Source organism: Neophocaena asiaeorientalis, unplaced genomic scaffold, assembly GCF_003031525.2.
Source record: "Neophocaena asiaeorientalis asiaeorientalis breed wild unplaced genomic scaffold, Neophocaena_asiaeorientalis_V1.1 scaffold230, whole genome shotgun sequence".
Taxonomy (NCBI): Eukaryota; Metazoa; Chordata; class Mammalia; order Artiodactyla; family Phocoenidae; genus Neophocaena; species Neophocaena asiaeorientalis.
In genome coordinates, this window is record NW_020175186.1 from 7,156,753 (window position 1) to 7,172,104 (window position 15,352).

General features: G+C 40.7%; 1 protein-coding gene across 1 annotated transcript; it reads left to right on the top strand.

Moving 5' to 3' along the window:
* Window positions 1-10,820: 10,820 nt before the first annotated feature.
* On the top strand, window positions 10,821-12,874 carry FIBIN (fin bud initiation factor homolog). Its single transcript, XM_024764672.1, has one exon. The coding sequence runs from the start codon at window positions 11,262-11,264 to the stop codon at window positions 11,895-11,897; it is 636 nt and encodes a 211-aa protein (XP_024620440.1). The 5' UTR covers window positions 10,821-11,261; the 3' UTR covers window positions 11,898-12,874.
* Window positions 12,875-15,352: the final 2,478 nt, after the last annotated feature.

Sequence of the window (15,352 nt, forward strand, 5' to 3'; positions counted from 1 at the left end):
TGTTCTCTTTATTTTTCATATTTGAAAATGAGAAATTATAACTTTTCCCCCATTTTCTTTACAACACCACATTTTCTAGACAGCTACACATCTTCAAAATTGGCTTAAACATTCCTGAAAGAAACCTTCATTTATATCAAAAGAAATGAAAGAGAAAAAATATATGGTATATAACGTTACGGATTTTAACATTTTCTCATGTACATTACAGGATACAAATTAGGCTATGAAGCTACCTAACAGAAATCCCTTCCATTTAGGTAATGGTGTAAGGAAAAATCTGGAAAGCAGCAGTCTTAATAAATATGCAAAAGACCAGAAAGTGAGAAAGAAAAGAAAATCCAGTTCTTGGATTATTTATCTTGACTCTAATTACTACTGGATTTTAAGATTTGTGGTTAGAAGCTCTTCATCTAGCCTAGCGTAGAGAGGCTTTATCATAAAATAATACTCTACAACACATAGGAATTGCATCATCCCTCACCTTGCCCTCCAGCCCAACAAAAATTCCAATCCATGAAAATTTAGGAATTTAACCTCAAAGTCTACAGTAATGGAACATGCTGTGTTTTATTTTGACAGTGGAATGAATCTATCAGAGGCTCCCGAATCCACAGGGCTTGGGTATCTGGCTCCAGAGCCAAGTGGTTTAGGAGTCAAATGCATGGGAGAGTCTGCAGGCTGCAGACCCAGGATGAGGTTGTCAGGGAAGCCTTCTGCCTAAAGAATGAGAAGTCAGGAGCTCCAGGAGGCAAGTGCTTTCAGAATGCAGCTCAAGTTTTTCTACCTCTATATTCTATTTTCCTTTCTTTGTTTCTCTTTTTCTTCCCAAAATTCATACTATCTCCTATTGTAGAAAATGTGAAGAAAGCACACCAAATTAAAGAAGAACATAGCATTGCCTACAATCCCTCCATAGAAATAAACATGCCACCTTTCGTCATATCACCATCTTGACTTTGTGTTGTTTCTTTTGTTGTTGTTTTCTTTATTAAACATTTTGATAAAATGGGAAATAATCATGATACCATACTCTATATAAATATATAAATAGAGTATGGTATCATGATTGTTTCCCATTTTATTAAAAAATCTTTAAATTTACTTTTCAGAAAAGGCAAAATAGTTCCAACATATGATGTACCATGTATTTAACTTTTTCTCTCTTTGGATGTCTTGCTTGTTTCTAGGTGTCTATTGTTGGACACAATGCAGTGATGAACATCTTTGCTCATAAATCTCTCTGTGCATTTCTGTTTATGTTGCTGATATATATTCTAAGAACAAAATTACTAGGTCCAAGGATATGAAAACTTTTGAATCTCCTGATACAAATAACCATATTTATTTACAGAAAAGTCAAACCCGTTAATATCCCACTTTCAGTATGTGAGTATACTTGTTTTTCTGTGACATTAAAGCATTAAGAACTATAATTATTTTATGCTAAGGTATTAAGACAAACATTATTTCATTGTTATTTTAATTTTTGGCTTTTCATTACTTGCAAGGTTGCATACTTTATATGTTAAACAGGTCTATAATTTTCTCTACTGAAAACTGCCTATTCATGTCACTTGCTCATTTATCTTCTTGTGTGACAGTGTTTTTCTTACTGAGTTCTATGAACACAATACACACGAAGAATATTAAGCATTTCTTATCAAAATGTGTTGTAAATATTGTCCCAATTTATTTAATTACAACTATAATAAATTTTAATTCAATTTATTTAAACTAAAAACAACAACAGCAGTTCGTTCATTTCTTCCACCCACCATCCTCTGCCTCTGGCAACCACCAATCTATTCTATGAGCTTAGTTGTTTAAATTAAAAAAATTTTTTTTTAGATTCCACATATAAGAGAGAGCATATTTTTCTCTGACTTATTCCACTTAGTATAATGCCCTCGAGGTCCATCCATGTTGCTGTAAGTGGCAAAATTTCATTCTTTTTGTGGCTGAATAATATTCCATTGTATGTGCATATCACAATTTCTTTATTCATTTATCCATTGATGGACTCTTAGTCTCCATATCTTGGCTGTTGTAAATACTGCTGCAATGAATATGTGGGTGCATATATCTTTTCAAATTAGTGTTTTTGCTTTCTTTGGGTAAATACCCAGAAGTGGAATTGCTGGATCATATGGGAGTCCTATTTTTAATTTTTTGAGGAATCTCCATACTGTTTTCCACAGTGACTACACCAATTTACATTCCTACCAACAGCCCACAAGTTTTCTCCTTTCTCCACATCTTTGCCCAACACTTGCTATTTCTAGTCTTCTTGATGATAGCCATTCCAACAGGTGTGAGATGATATCTCATTATGGTTTTGATTCACATTTTTCTGATGATTAAGGATGTAGAGTATCTTTTCATGTACCTGTTGATCATTTTATATGTCTTCTTTAGAACAATGTCTATTTAGATCTGTCCATTTTTTAATCAGGTTGTTTACTTTTTTGCTATTGAGTTGTATGTGTTCTTTATATGTTTTGGATATTAGCCCCTTATCAACTATATAATAATTTTTATGTACAGTTTTTTATGTAACCAAATATATCATACTTTCCTTTTATAGCTCCTTACATTGTTTTATTTGCTGATCATTACAGAGCTGCAATAGCATGCTAAAGATAAGATAAGCTGTGACTCAGACTCACTCCCAACAAATCAAAAGTTGTTTGTTGTAAACAAAATTTTTCAGAAAAAGTTCATCAGTAAATGAGAATGTTTGCCCAGTCTAAATCATCTTTAGCTACATGTTATGTAAATTCTGTTGAAGAGTCTTAACCACACTAATGAATCATGTCTCAAATCTATACCATTGAGTCCTCTTACAGCCATAGCTCAAAACATATGGTCATTATTAAATTGGTAGGCCCACTTATCTCATGATCATTTGTTTAATACTTCTATCAACAAATATTTGCTGGGCACCTACTCTGAACATGGTCAGATTGAAGAGCACCCCAGTTTCAAACAAGCACATGCCCTAAATTAAGTTTCAATACCTAACAGGCATATTTAAGTGACTTGTTATATGACAAACATCTAGATGAGCTGGCTCTTCTCCCTCCATCTGTTTGACATTTGGGGTCATTAGCGATAAGGGCTCAATGAGGAGTAGGTGAAAAAAATGAGAAACAAAGTGTGGGTCATTAGGTGGCATAAACAAAGCTGCAAAACAGGAAGTGGAGTAAATCATGTCCAGCCTGGAGCTAGAGTCTGGAAATAAGCTTTGTGAAGTCTATTCAGACTTCTTCTCCTAAAGGCAATCATGACAAGCCCGTTTTTGACTCACCTTCAAAATAGCCTCTATCATCCTCTTCCAACTGCATTTCTTTAGAATGAAAAATTAGATTTGAATTTGGATTCAAAGCATAATCAAGGACTTGTTCACTGCAGGACATTTTAAAAGTCCTCAAGATCTTGAAAAAGAAAAGGCAGCCAAGAACAAAGAAACGCAAGTGTGGAAGATATTCCTCTTTTCTAACAAAGAAAAGAAAGAAAAATGTGAATACTAACCCTGCCACAACCCTCCATTTCCTGCCCAGGCTGATTTCTGAGGGGCACCTCTTTGGCCATTTCATGGGCTCCTTTGTAAGTTTTATTGAGAGAAACAGCAGAACGCCTTAAATAAGGGGACTGACTCAGCCCCTTTGTTCCTCGGTAACCTCAGTCAGTGGCTCTTGGCTTAAAAATTCCATGACACTTGTCCTGTTCCCAATCAGATGTGAGATTCAACTCCCTAAAATCATCACAGTCTTTGTGGGACCCTCTTGTGATCCTCACTGTACACTTCAATTTGCGGACTCTTTGTATCCATGTTTCCCACAACCTCCACAGATTGTAGACCTGCATCTACTCCTCCTATTTCCCCATGTGAGCTGCTGAACAAAGTGCCTGCAGAGTTGAAGTGAGACCAATAAATTTACTCTCTCATACGCTGTCTCTACCTTTTCTCATCTCCCCCGATTCTACCGGACCTGAGAATTAAAATAAGGAAAAATAAAAACATTGCTTAAAGAGGGGAAATAAACAAGGCCAGATTCTTCTCCAACCCGGTTCAATCACAACCCAGGCATGTGCTTTCAACAGCAGAAAAGAGAAAATCTTTACCAGGCAAATAACAAACTACCCTGCAGGGTGGTCTGACGCTTCTGAAGCTTATAGACCAGAACACTAGGATCACATGTACAGACTGCTGCATAGTTTACTTAGAGTGGGTCAAAAGTCACCCTTCTGAGTGATACTCCCTTCTGAATGTTCTGAATATTGGAATGCATAGGGCTCTTCCCTTCTCTCCTGCCAGGATCATCTAGATTAAGTGTGAGACATCACTGGCTGACTGTTGGCTGGATAAAACATGTGCTCAAATAAGATGGATTATCTGACCATCATTAAATAATAGAATTCCTTAAATTCTACAGTTTAGCTATCATAACAACTAACAAATATTTGGTCCTTGCTATATGCTTGGCTCTGTGCTAATCACAGAGAAAATGAAGGTAAATAAAACACATCCTTACACTTGGGAACTCACAGTTAAGTAGGGGAGATAGACCAGTTTAACAGAAACCCAATGCAATACAATACACACTACAAAAAAACAAAGAAAAAGTACCTCTGAAATACTACAAAAACATTTTGTCAAACACTAAATAGGAAGTGATCAACTTAACCTAGGGTTTGCTGATGAAAACTCATTAAGCACCTCCTATGATTCAGGCACTGTACCAGGCACTGGGGAGAGAGTGAACATAGCTCCTATCTTCATATGCTGTAAGTTGAGCTGGACTGACAAACCTAGAACAAATAAATACATAAAGTACAATTATAAATAGTGGAAAATGCCATGAGGAAAAGAACAGGGTGGTATGATAGGGAATGCTCAAGAGAACTAAGTAAAATCTGGAAATCAAGGAGAGACTTTTAGAGGAAATGGCATTACAGTTAAGACATGAGAGAGTAGGCATGAACCAGGACAGGAGTTGGGTAAGAGGGTTCTAGGCAGGGAAAACGGAATGAGTAAAGACTTTGAGATGAGAACAAATTTGAACAAGAATCCCATATGGCTTAAGCATAGTGAACAAAGTGGGGCGTTGCAGAAGGTGGAAATTGAGAAGCTGGGACCAGACTGAGCAAGACCTGGTAGGCTAACTAAGGAAGCTGAATTTCAGTCAAAGTGCAGTGGGATGCCATTGAGGCATCTACAGTGGTGGATAAAATCCCTCCCAAATGACTCTGAATCCTTATAATGTGCTTAGCTTACATGGCATGGTGCTGCACAGACAGACACTATTTGATCCCTGGCTCAATCAAGCCTCTTAGTAGCACTCTCCTTCTCTCCTCTGGACCCCCTAGCTCTTATTTTCAGTGATGCGTCTCCTCTCTGAGAATTTAACTGCCCCCCTCCATCCCCTCCCTTCCCCACCACCATATGCATTATTTCTTGTACCTGTGTCCTCAGAATCCCCTTCAGCTAAGGGTGGTCCTCTACCTGATACCATGCTTTCCCCCTGTACCTTCCTGGAAACCCTCCTCATACTCTTGACCTTCCTTCCTTCAGACTCTCCTACTCCACCTCTCTGACTCTCCCTAGCTCTTTCCTCTATGATTAGCATAGACTGTGTTGATGGGTGAAATGGGTGGATAGGATCACAGATTCCTTGAATCTGGTAGTGACAATAAAAGAAGTGCTTATAGTCTTTTCTTTGAGAGTATTTTCTAACCTAGCTGCAAATAAGAAATATTTGCATTATTGTAGAATCTATTTCACAACCTACATCCTCATTTCCTGTTTGGCAGTTCTACAATATTTCTAACAGCATTTTTTTCTGGAAAGTGTGGTAGAGATACCTAGTGTTCTTCCACATTTGGTTTTCCTCTCCTTCTGGGCACATGAAAGAATTAGACTCCCCTTCCCTTTGCACCAAGGCAGGGTCATGTCACTGGCCAATAGGCAGTGTGCAAAGTGGCACGTGTCACTTCTGAGCCAATGCATTTAAGTGCAGCACAGCATGTGTCTCTCTGGAGCCCTCTTCCTCTGCCATGTTAACCAGGGAGGTCTCATGTTGTAAATGGTCAGGTAGAGTTGCCACATAGAGGAGAGTTACTGAGTCACCTTGAGCTGCAGAAGACTTGAATTTGGTGCTAACATTTAGTGATGTTTGTTACCACAGCATATCATGCCTATTCTGACTAATAGAGAAAGATGGGAGAACTAATCACTCTCTTCACACATTATACTTATTTCCTTGTAACCATTCTAATTATGATTTCATAGGTGAGTTTGTTGCCTATTTTTTAATAAATTTATTTATTTTATTTTATTATTTACTTTTGGCCGCATTGGGTCTTTGTTGCTGCGCACAGGCTTTCTCTAGTTGCGGCAAGTGGGGGCTACTCTTCATCGTGGTGCGCAGGCTTCTCATTGCGGTGGCTTCTCTTTTTGCGGAGCCTGGGCTCTAGGCATGTGGGCTTCAGTAGTTGTGGCATGTGGGCTCTAGAGTGCAGGCTCAGTAGTTGTGGTGCACGGGCTTAGTTTCTCCACAGCATGTGGGATCTTCCCGGACCAGGGCTCAAACCCGTGTCCCCTGCACTGACAGGCGGATTCTTAGCCACTGCCCCACCAGGGAAGCCCTATTGCCTAATTTTGATGGGAACTTTGTGTGACTGTTCTTGTTAATTAACTCTCCTCTGCCCCTAACCAATGCTCTTAAAGTAAATAATAATGACCATTTCACTGAGTTAATGTGACAAATAGTTGACTAGAAAATCAAAATGCATTCCACTCTCTTCCTTATTTTCTTCCTTCTGTCTTTTCTTCCTTCTTTCCTTGCTACCTTCCTCATTCCCTACTTTTCTGTTTTCTTTTCTTTCTCATCCATTTCTATTCCTCTCTCCTTCCCACCCTCTGTAAATAATGGCTGCTCAATAAAAGCTACTGACATGTTAATTGATCACATAATCCCCAAAGTGCTAAATATTGTGTCCTCATCTTCCCCCCTTTATTTTTCCCCTCTTCTCCCACCCCAGGACCCCTATTCTGGCCCAGGCTAATTCCCTTTGTTCATTTAACTTCTTTGACATGGCCCAGGGGTGAATTCAGCCTGACAGTTTTGGGGGGATTTTGGGAGCCTCCACTTCCCAGAGGCTCCTTTCGGGTTAGAAACCAAATATAGTCTAAAAGACTATACAGTGGAACCTAATCTCCCTAACCTTTCTTATACTTAATGCATACAGGGCCCTTTTCTATAAAAGTTCTACCATTACCATAATCAGAAACAGTCAGAGGATCACAAAAAACCTGTCAGGGGTAAGTCACAGAGCTTAAGAAATCTTACAGGTCTTTAGGCTCAGGGTGCCAACCTGAATTCCTCCTTCCTTCTCTGAAGCGGTAACTGGACCAAAGGAGCAAGATTTTAAAGTGCACTGAAAAGGATAAGGGATAAGCAAGTTTTAAGCTAGCCAAACCTGCTGGTACTGCATAGCAAGGATTGCATATAAAAAGCTGGTACTGGGCAACGGTGTTCATCTACATGACATCTATATGACTCTGGCCCCTGCCCCCGAGGTCCTCCTTTATTCTTGAATTCACCTAGTTCCTGTCCCTTAACTTTGTCTCTAATCTTCAGCCCTAAACTCAACTGCTGTCCCTTTCAGCAGATAGTGCTTCTTGATTTCACTCTTCAAAGTCCTCTATGTGACTTGTCTGTGTTTAGATGTTTCCTCTGGCTCCATTTGTTTTAGACCAATCCTCAGAAGCCCACCTTAACTCTGATCCTGGTAGAACAGCCCAAGATGGAATTGGGCATATACGAAGAATGTATGAACAAATGTTTATAAAAAGTGAACGAAATGAAGCGTTTAATGCAAAAGGCTACAGTGGGCTGGAGCTGGCTGGCACTGGCTCATGAGAGCCAGTTGTTACGTTTTCAGGAATTTTGCAAGTCAGTTGTTAAACATCGATCACCATTATTAAAAATTAAGTTATCTAAACTTACAATTAAATAAATTATACAAATTAAAGGGAATGCATAAGTAAAACTCATCAGTTCTTAATTATTTTACTACATTTTACTATATTCTATGCTTTAGTGGTCATCTGTGTCTAATGTATCTGTATGATAGGAATGCTATATAATGATGTGTCGTTGCCCATGTCATTCTAACTCTGCACTCAATGGCATCAGCCATGGTGAGAGTATTTACCCCACGGAAATCAGCAAATGCTAGAAAGGGGGTTCTTTCCTCCCCTCAAGCCTACTGTTGAATGCTTACCAGCACAGCACTGCAATAGGGTGCCAATGTCTTTCAAAAGTGGGTACTGAAGACAAAAGCATGGGGAAGGGGGAATATTTGCAGTTACTTCCCCAGAATCTATTCTCACGCTGTCCCCTTGTTAAGCAGGTTCCTGTTTCCCAACTATATAGTTTGCATGGTAACTTGCATTCGGCTGCAGAACTGGGTTCTTATTGTCTTAAGCCCAGTGGCTATCCCAAACTTCTGACTATGATCAGCCTGGTTCAAGGACGGGTTCATCTTCTAAATCAGTCCAACTGTGGCCACTGAGCTGATCTGAAGGACCTGTATTTGAGCTACCAGGAAATCTAACCTGCCATTCCTGCTAGACATGAACAAAGAAGTCTGTAACCCCAGAAGACACTGGTAGCCACCTTGGAACCACAAATGAAAGAGACTGCCCAAGAATGAATATAAACTGAAGAAGTAGAATCAAAAGATGGTAAGAGAAAAACTAGATTCTGGACAGGTTTGGGTTGAAAACAATCTAATCTTAGACTTTCTGTAAGTCAAGGAATTTCCTTTGCCTTTAGTCTGATTAAATTGGACCTTCAGTTACTTGCACCAGAATGATTCCTTCCAGCTTCGTGACATGCGGTTTGTCTTTTAAAGGAGGTAACTGCAGGGAAAAGCAAATACTGTGTGTATATACACGTCTGACTCTTCAACAAAAGAGCAAGCTCTTTGGAGGCTGTAACTTTTTATTGCACACCTTTGTATCTGTAGCTAACTTAACACTGTGCCCTGCACATAGTAGGGGGCAAGTAGTAGTAAGTGCTTAAAATAGGCTTGTTTAGTTGAATTGGTTAGCAAGTCAGAGAAGGGATTGTGCAAGAAGTAGAGTGAATCAGAGTAAATTCCGCTTGCTTTTCTTGGCTGACTGACCAATTTGAATCCATCTGTTGTCATTTGTCAAGATGCCAGGGGAAAAGGGATGAAGCAATATGGTTCTTGAGTCCAAGAGTCCTGTCTCTCAAATGGAGAAAGTTGGAGTTTTCTGCTGAAACACAGTGAAAATGTCATAGTCTTTAGTTAGCATAAACACTAAGAAAACTCATGTGACCTACGTTTTCACGATGCCAAGTCTCTGGATAAAAATTAAAATGCGTGGTCAACACGCTCCTCAAAATCTATGCATGTGGCATCACATCAACAAATATCCAATTACTTAACTGGACTTCTCACTGTCTAGCCAGGGTTGTTTATGTCATTGAAAGTGATGGCAGCAAGTATGGCACTGTGGCTCTAAATGACACCAGCGCCTTATGATTATGGGAGGGAGATAAGCATAAACACAGGCAAATCACATGAGTGTTTCAGGTACATTTCAGGGCAGAAAGAGGAAATAACCATAGAAATAGGGACGCTGCCTCTGTTTTCCCACTCCTTCCCTGTCTTCTCCTCCACTCCCCTATTCGACATACAGCATCTCTTATTTATTTATATTAATTTTCTTTCCATGTCCCAGAATGTGAGCTCCAGGAAGGCAAGGATTTCTCTCTATTTTTGTTCACTGCTCTTTCTGTGAACAAAATAGACTCTGGCGAATGGTAAATGCTCAATAAACATTTGATGAACGAATGAGATGGCCTGAAGGATGGCAGTATGCTAAGCAGTTCATAAATCAAAAACTAAGATGACCTGGTGAAAAATTACTTTTTTTCTAAATTAAATTAAAAGACGCAGTGACTTAATGAGTACTGGCTGGCTGAACTGCAATCTTTGTGATAACAAATAATTTGTTTAACTTTCTATCCCTTGGGTTCTCCACCCAGAAAACTGGAGATAACAGTGCCAGTCCCATATTCTTCAAAAACTTTTAAGTGTCCCAAAAGAGGCAATCGCTGTAAAGGTGTTAGGTTAAAGATGTAATGGAGGAGCTTAGCAAGGATGGGCTTTCATGAAATTAAACAACTATCTCAGTTGCCCATTGACTTATTAAACTGGCAAAATTCCATTTATCAGCTTTTGTTCCTAGACATACTAGCAACCATACGTTAATCAGTTTTCTATATTCCTATTTATACCAAAGTATTAAAGTTATTGTAACTTCAATTAACCATTTCCAAACAAAACTGCAATTTCATACACTTCAAATTTTCCTTTAAAGCCATAAACTTTTTAATGCTAAAAATAGACATACCCACAGAATGCAATCTAACTGACATTTATTTGATTGTTTTGGAAACAATTTTAAATAGTGAAATGGCATTTCTCCAGGGTAATTACCCTTCCTCCCGATTCGTTAATAGCAAAACAGTCTGTCTGTTATGGGAATTCTATTTATCCTCTTCCCATTTTCTCCTTCAAGCTAAATTCTATTTTCCGGGGTCTCCTTACCAATCCTCAAAAAGAGACCCTGTACCTTTAATAGCACAGACCTGGTGAGAGGTTTCTTTCCAAACTTGTTCCCTGGCTTCCAAGTGACGAAACCAGCTGTAATTTGAGAGCAAAGAGATCCTCAGGATATCATTAGCCAAAGGAAAAGCTCCGCATTCCCACCCAGTCCAGGAGTTGAAATAGTATCAGAGGGCAAGAACCTTTCTCTCCAGCTACAGGCTCCATTTCCCAAGGAGCGAGGGGTAACTCAGAGAGCCAGAGTAGGGCAACGGAGCCAGCCAGCGTCCAGCCAGAGAGCTGCAGCAGGGGTTCCCTACCCGTGCCGGGATCCCGCCGGGAAGGAGCCGGCTGAGTTCCAGCCACCCGAGCGAGCGCAGGGGCTCAGAGCGAGGGTGCATCCTTGGCTGCGGGCTGCGGCGGCTGCTACCCAGGCTCTGGTGCCGCAGCCACATGAAGCCAGTTGGGGAGGGGGTGCCAGGGTGCAGCGAGGCTACTGGGACTGAGGCTGACGCCGTCTCAGGGAGGCGCTGACTCCCTAGGGGACCCCCTTCCTCGCGCCTGGGCGAAAAGTCTTCTCCAGGGGTCCCCCGTCATCCTGAATATCCAGGATGGTGTTCATGAAGTTCCTCTGGATGGGTTTTCTGTGCCACCTGTGTCAGGGCTATTTCGATGGCCCTCTCTATCCAGAGATGTCCAATGGGTCTCTGCACCACTACTTTGTGCCCGACGGGGATTACGAGGAGAACGATGACCCCGAGAAGTGCCAGCTGCTCTTCAGGGTGAGTGACCAACGGCGCTGCTCTCAAGGGGAGGGGAGCCCAGCCAGCAGTCTGCTCAGCCTCACCCTGCGGGAGGAATTCACCGTACTGGGCCGCCAGGTGGAGGACGCGGGACGCGTGCTGGAGGGCATCAGTAAGAGCATCTCCTACGACCTAGACGGAGAGCAGAGCTACGGCAAGTATCTGCGGCGGGAGTCCCACCAGATCGGGGATGCCTACTCCAACTCGGACAAGTCTCTCACTGAGCTGGAAAGCAAGTTCAAGCAGGGCCAGGAGCAGGACAGCCGGCAAGAGAGCAGGCTCAACGAGGACTTCTTGGGGATGCTGGTCCACACCAGGTCCCTGCTGAAGGAAACGCTCGACATCTCCGTGGGGCTCAGGGACAAATACGAGCTGCTGGCCCTCACCATCAGGAGCCACGGGACCCGGCTAGGTCGGCTGAAAAACGATTATCTTAAAGTGTAGGTGGAAGGGCAAACTTCCAGGGAGAGGGAATCACATCAGACCCGTGGTGGAAGGTGGGGGACAGAGACGGGGCTTTTTCCCATATACTTATTACTTTTTATAACCAGATTTGCACTTGGAGAGTGATCTGATGTGATCTTAACAAGAAAGAAGTGAGAATTGAGTGGTTTTAGTTTTGTACACTATTTATGTGATTGCTATTGATTTGTCACCTGGAAAGAAGAATTTAAAACCATGTCTCCTGCCTTTCCTAGAAGGGCTTTATATCTCTGCAGAGACACCTGTTTCAGCCACCTCTGAAAGGACACAGTTTATGCAGTAGGGACTGTTTAAGCTTCCTCATCCTGAAGATTATGTGAAAATATCCAGGGAGCATGTCCACAGCTCCTTTCTGCCTTCAGCCTTCTCTCCTGGGCTCCGAAAGCTGTCAAAGTCGCCTGTTTTTCAGATGAGGTCAGAGGTGCTGCTCAGCATGCCTGGCAGAGGATGGAAGTTGCCGGTTTCTTCTCCTTTTCCTTCTTATTTATTAACCATGGTCTTTAGTTGTTTTCTTTTTGGTTTTGGATTTGGGTTTTTTGGGTTGTTTTTTTCTTAATTATTGGCTAGAAACTATCTGCAAATCACCTTTTGCAGGGAGATGTCTGCTGTGCCTCTGTGGGTGTGTGTAGGTTAAAGGGGTCACATTCAAGAAGTCTCAGGCTTGTGGTGATTATGCACTCCTGTGATATGCTGATTTGCTGTGTCTCTTATTGTGTGTCTGTGTCATCAGCACTGCAGTCCACTACAAAGAAGTAGGTAGATTGCCTTGACACACCCCCAAATGCCTGTGATTTAGGTTACCAGTGTATTCTTTCTCATTTAAGGGTTTTGCTTCTGTTTGCTTATTGAAAACTTGTACTTCAAATAGAGGGAATTTTAATTCTCATAACTCCTTAACTAAGTTTTATTATTCAGCCAATAAATATGTTCTCATATAATACCTGCTTATTTTCTAATTTATATTCATAACTTTCATACTGTAAAGAGGAGCCAGTGCAAAAGGGAAGAGAAGGCTGGGATTGAAGCCAGTTTACTTAGAGTATATGATAAAGAAGACAGAGGGACCGCTACGTATTTGGCAATCCTCCCTTCCCTGGCCACCCTTACCATCCTCAAAAGGAAAAAATAAAATCTAGGCTGTGCCAAAACTTGATCTCTGCTGGTCTACCTAAAAACTCCAATTTTCTCTGGTTTTCCCCTAGAATTAATTGGAAAAGTTTACGGCAAGGCTCAGAGCTTATATGCCCTCAGAATGCAGAGGGAAGGCTCCATTCTAAGCTGTGAGAATCACAGTGATGTTTAATAACTTTGAAGACAGGTCTACGTTATTTCATTAATGATTTTTAAAATGGAAATGCACTTCATTTCATACCTTTTCCCAGCCAATCCTCACCCTTCCCTTAAATATGCTTTCCTTTCATACATATGTACACACACACACACACACACACACACTGGGAAATAAGTGTTCATAATTTATTCTTCAACAGGGAGCCACTTTTTCTCTCCCATGCACGAGGAATCCAGTTTTCTATTCCTCTGAAGTGTCCAATATCCTCCTATGACAATAGGGGAAACTGAGGCCCAGAAAATGACTGATCCTCAGTTAGTTCTAACAGCACCAAGTCTCCTAGATTTAAGTATGGGACTTTCCCACACTGCTCTTTTCAAAGATGCTGAGAGATGAGAGGGAGTGGCTTGAGGCCTGAGGCTTTGCATAACTCTTTCATTGTTTAAAATAAAAAGGAACAAAATATGGAATAATACTTCAAATAATCATTTGTCATTTCTTTTAGCCGCCTCTAGTGTATGGGGAGAAGACTGGTGTGTGGGAAAAAGGTAAAGATCTTTTAAGAGGGTTTCTATCTTTACTCCATGAAAGATGAGGAAAAAGTAACAGCAGAGGCAAAGGAGATGATATTTGGTACCTAAATGATTGTAGTTTGTAGTCACAACCTTTCCTGTCTCAAAACTTTCATATCACTCACTTAACAGTGACCACATCTAATCCGCAGACGTATTCAATGTCATCTCCTTAATCTTCCCAGTTGTAATAAGAGGATATTAGACTCATGATACGATGGAAAACTGATTTCCTCTTGATGCTAATTTCAATCAGTTGGGAATGGCTACATATAGTAGTATATCAAAAAGGATTTAAATGACACAGATGTAAAGATTGCTGTACCCAATTCGAGATATCTTCCATGCGTGCAGGAAGGCGAGTGGTGACACATCTGCTACAAATTTGGAAACCCAAAAATAGATAATGTCTGAGGTTCTTTCCAGTGCTGACGTTCTATGATTCCTACAAAACCAGAATGAAATGATCTGACATTGAATCATCCATTCAAGGCTAGATGTAATGCCAGTAATCTCACAGAGTCTTATGTAAATGGCCCCAGAGGGCAAACTGGAATTCCCAGGTGGGGAGAGCAAGCCATCCTGGACTATCAACCCAGAGGCTAGTATCACAAGGAGTTTCCAAATCCTCTTACGACGGGGAGCCAGCCCCAGGCAGGTCTTTCCTCTCTGCTTCCTTATTATTCTTACTAAGACTTTATTACTCACACAGTGACAAATTCTTTTTTTTAAGTAGTGGTTCTTTATTTTTTAGACCATGAAATATTTTAAGAATCTGAAGAAAACTATATACTTTCTTCCCTGAGAAATCTACTTACAAGAACATTCAATGTAGGATAGTCTTTCTTTAATAAATACTTGTCGATCACTCACTCAATATGTGTCAGGCACTAGGTTAGGTTGTGGGTGATTCTGAGATATTACAAAGTGTTGGGACACCAACTAACTGAAAGTTCTAAAAAGCCTCTTAGGGCTTTTTTTAATTTGGAGTAGGAGACATTTATTATTATTATTATTGTCTTTGTTATTATCGTTATCAACAACAACAAAATATCCAACTTCTTTGAGAACTCAGCTCAGCATTATTGGTTAGAGCCCGTGCTAAGAACTTTGCCAGGGTATTTCCCTTAATTCTAACAACAAACTGTGTGAGGAAAGGATTATATAAAAGGAATTAACACATGCCAAGGGCTTAGAATAGTACCGGACACAGAGTGAACCTTCAATAAATGTTAGTTGTTGCTTTACTGTACTTATTATTATCATCATTTTTATAACTGAGGCCCAGAAAGCCTAGGTAATCTTCCCAAGGTTAAAACAGTGATGTCTTATTTGCTTCACTATTCTCTCACTTTTTAAGCTGATGATTATCTAGTGGGATATATGATCAAATAAAAGAAGAATGTGGAGGGTAAGGGTCCAGTGGAGCTGCCAGCTGTCCACTCCAAACATTGCCCCTTCTAGGCCAGGCAGCCTACAGCCTACAGCAGTTCAGATGCCTGAGAGCTGTCAGTCAGAAGCTGAGGGGCTCCACTGGTAACAGAATTCCTCAC

What these genes read in the sequence shown, in the direction of transcription:
- FIBIN (XM_024764672.1), top strand. Translation starts at nt 11,262, where the DNA reads ATGGTGTTCATGAAGTTCCTCTGGATGGGTTTTCTGTGCCACCTGTGT.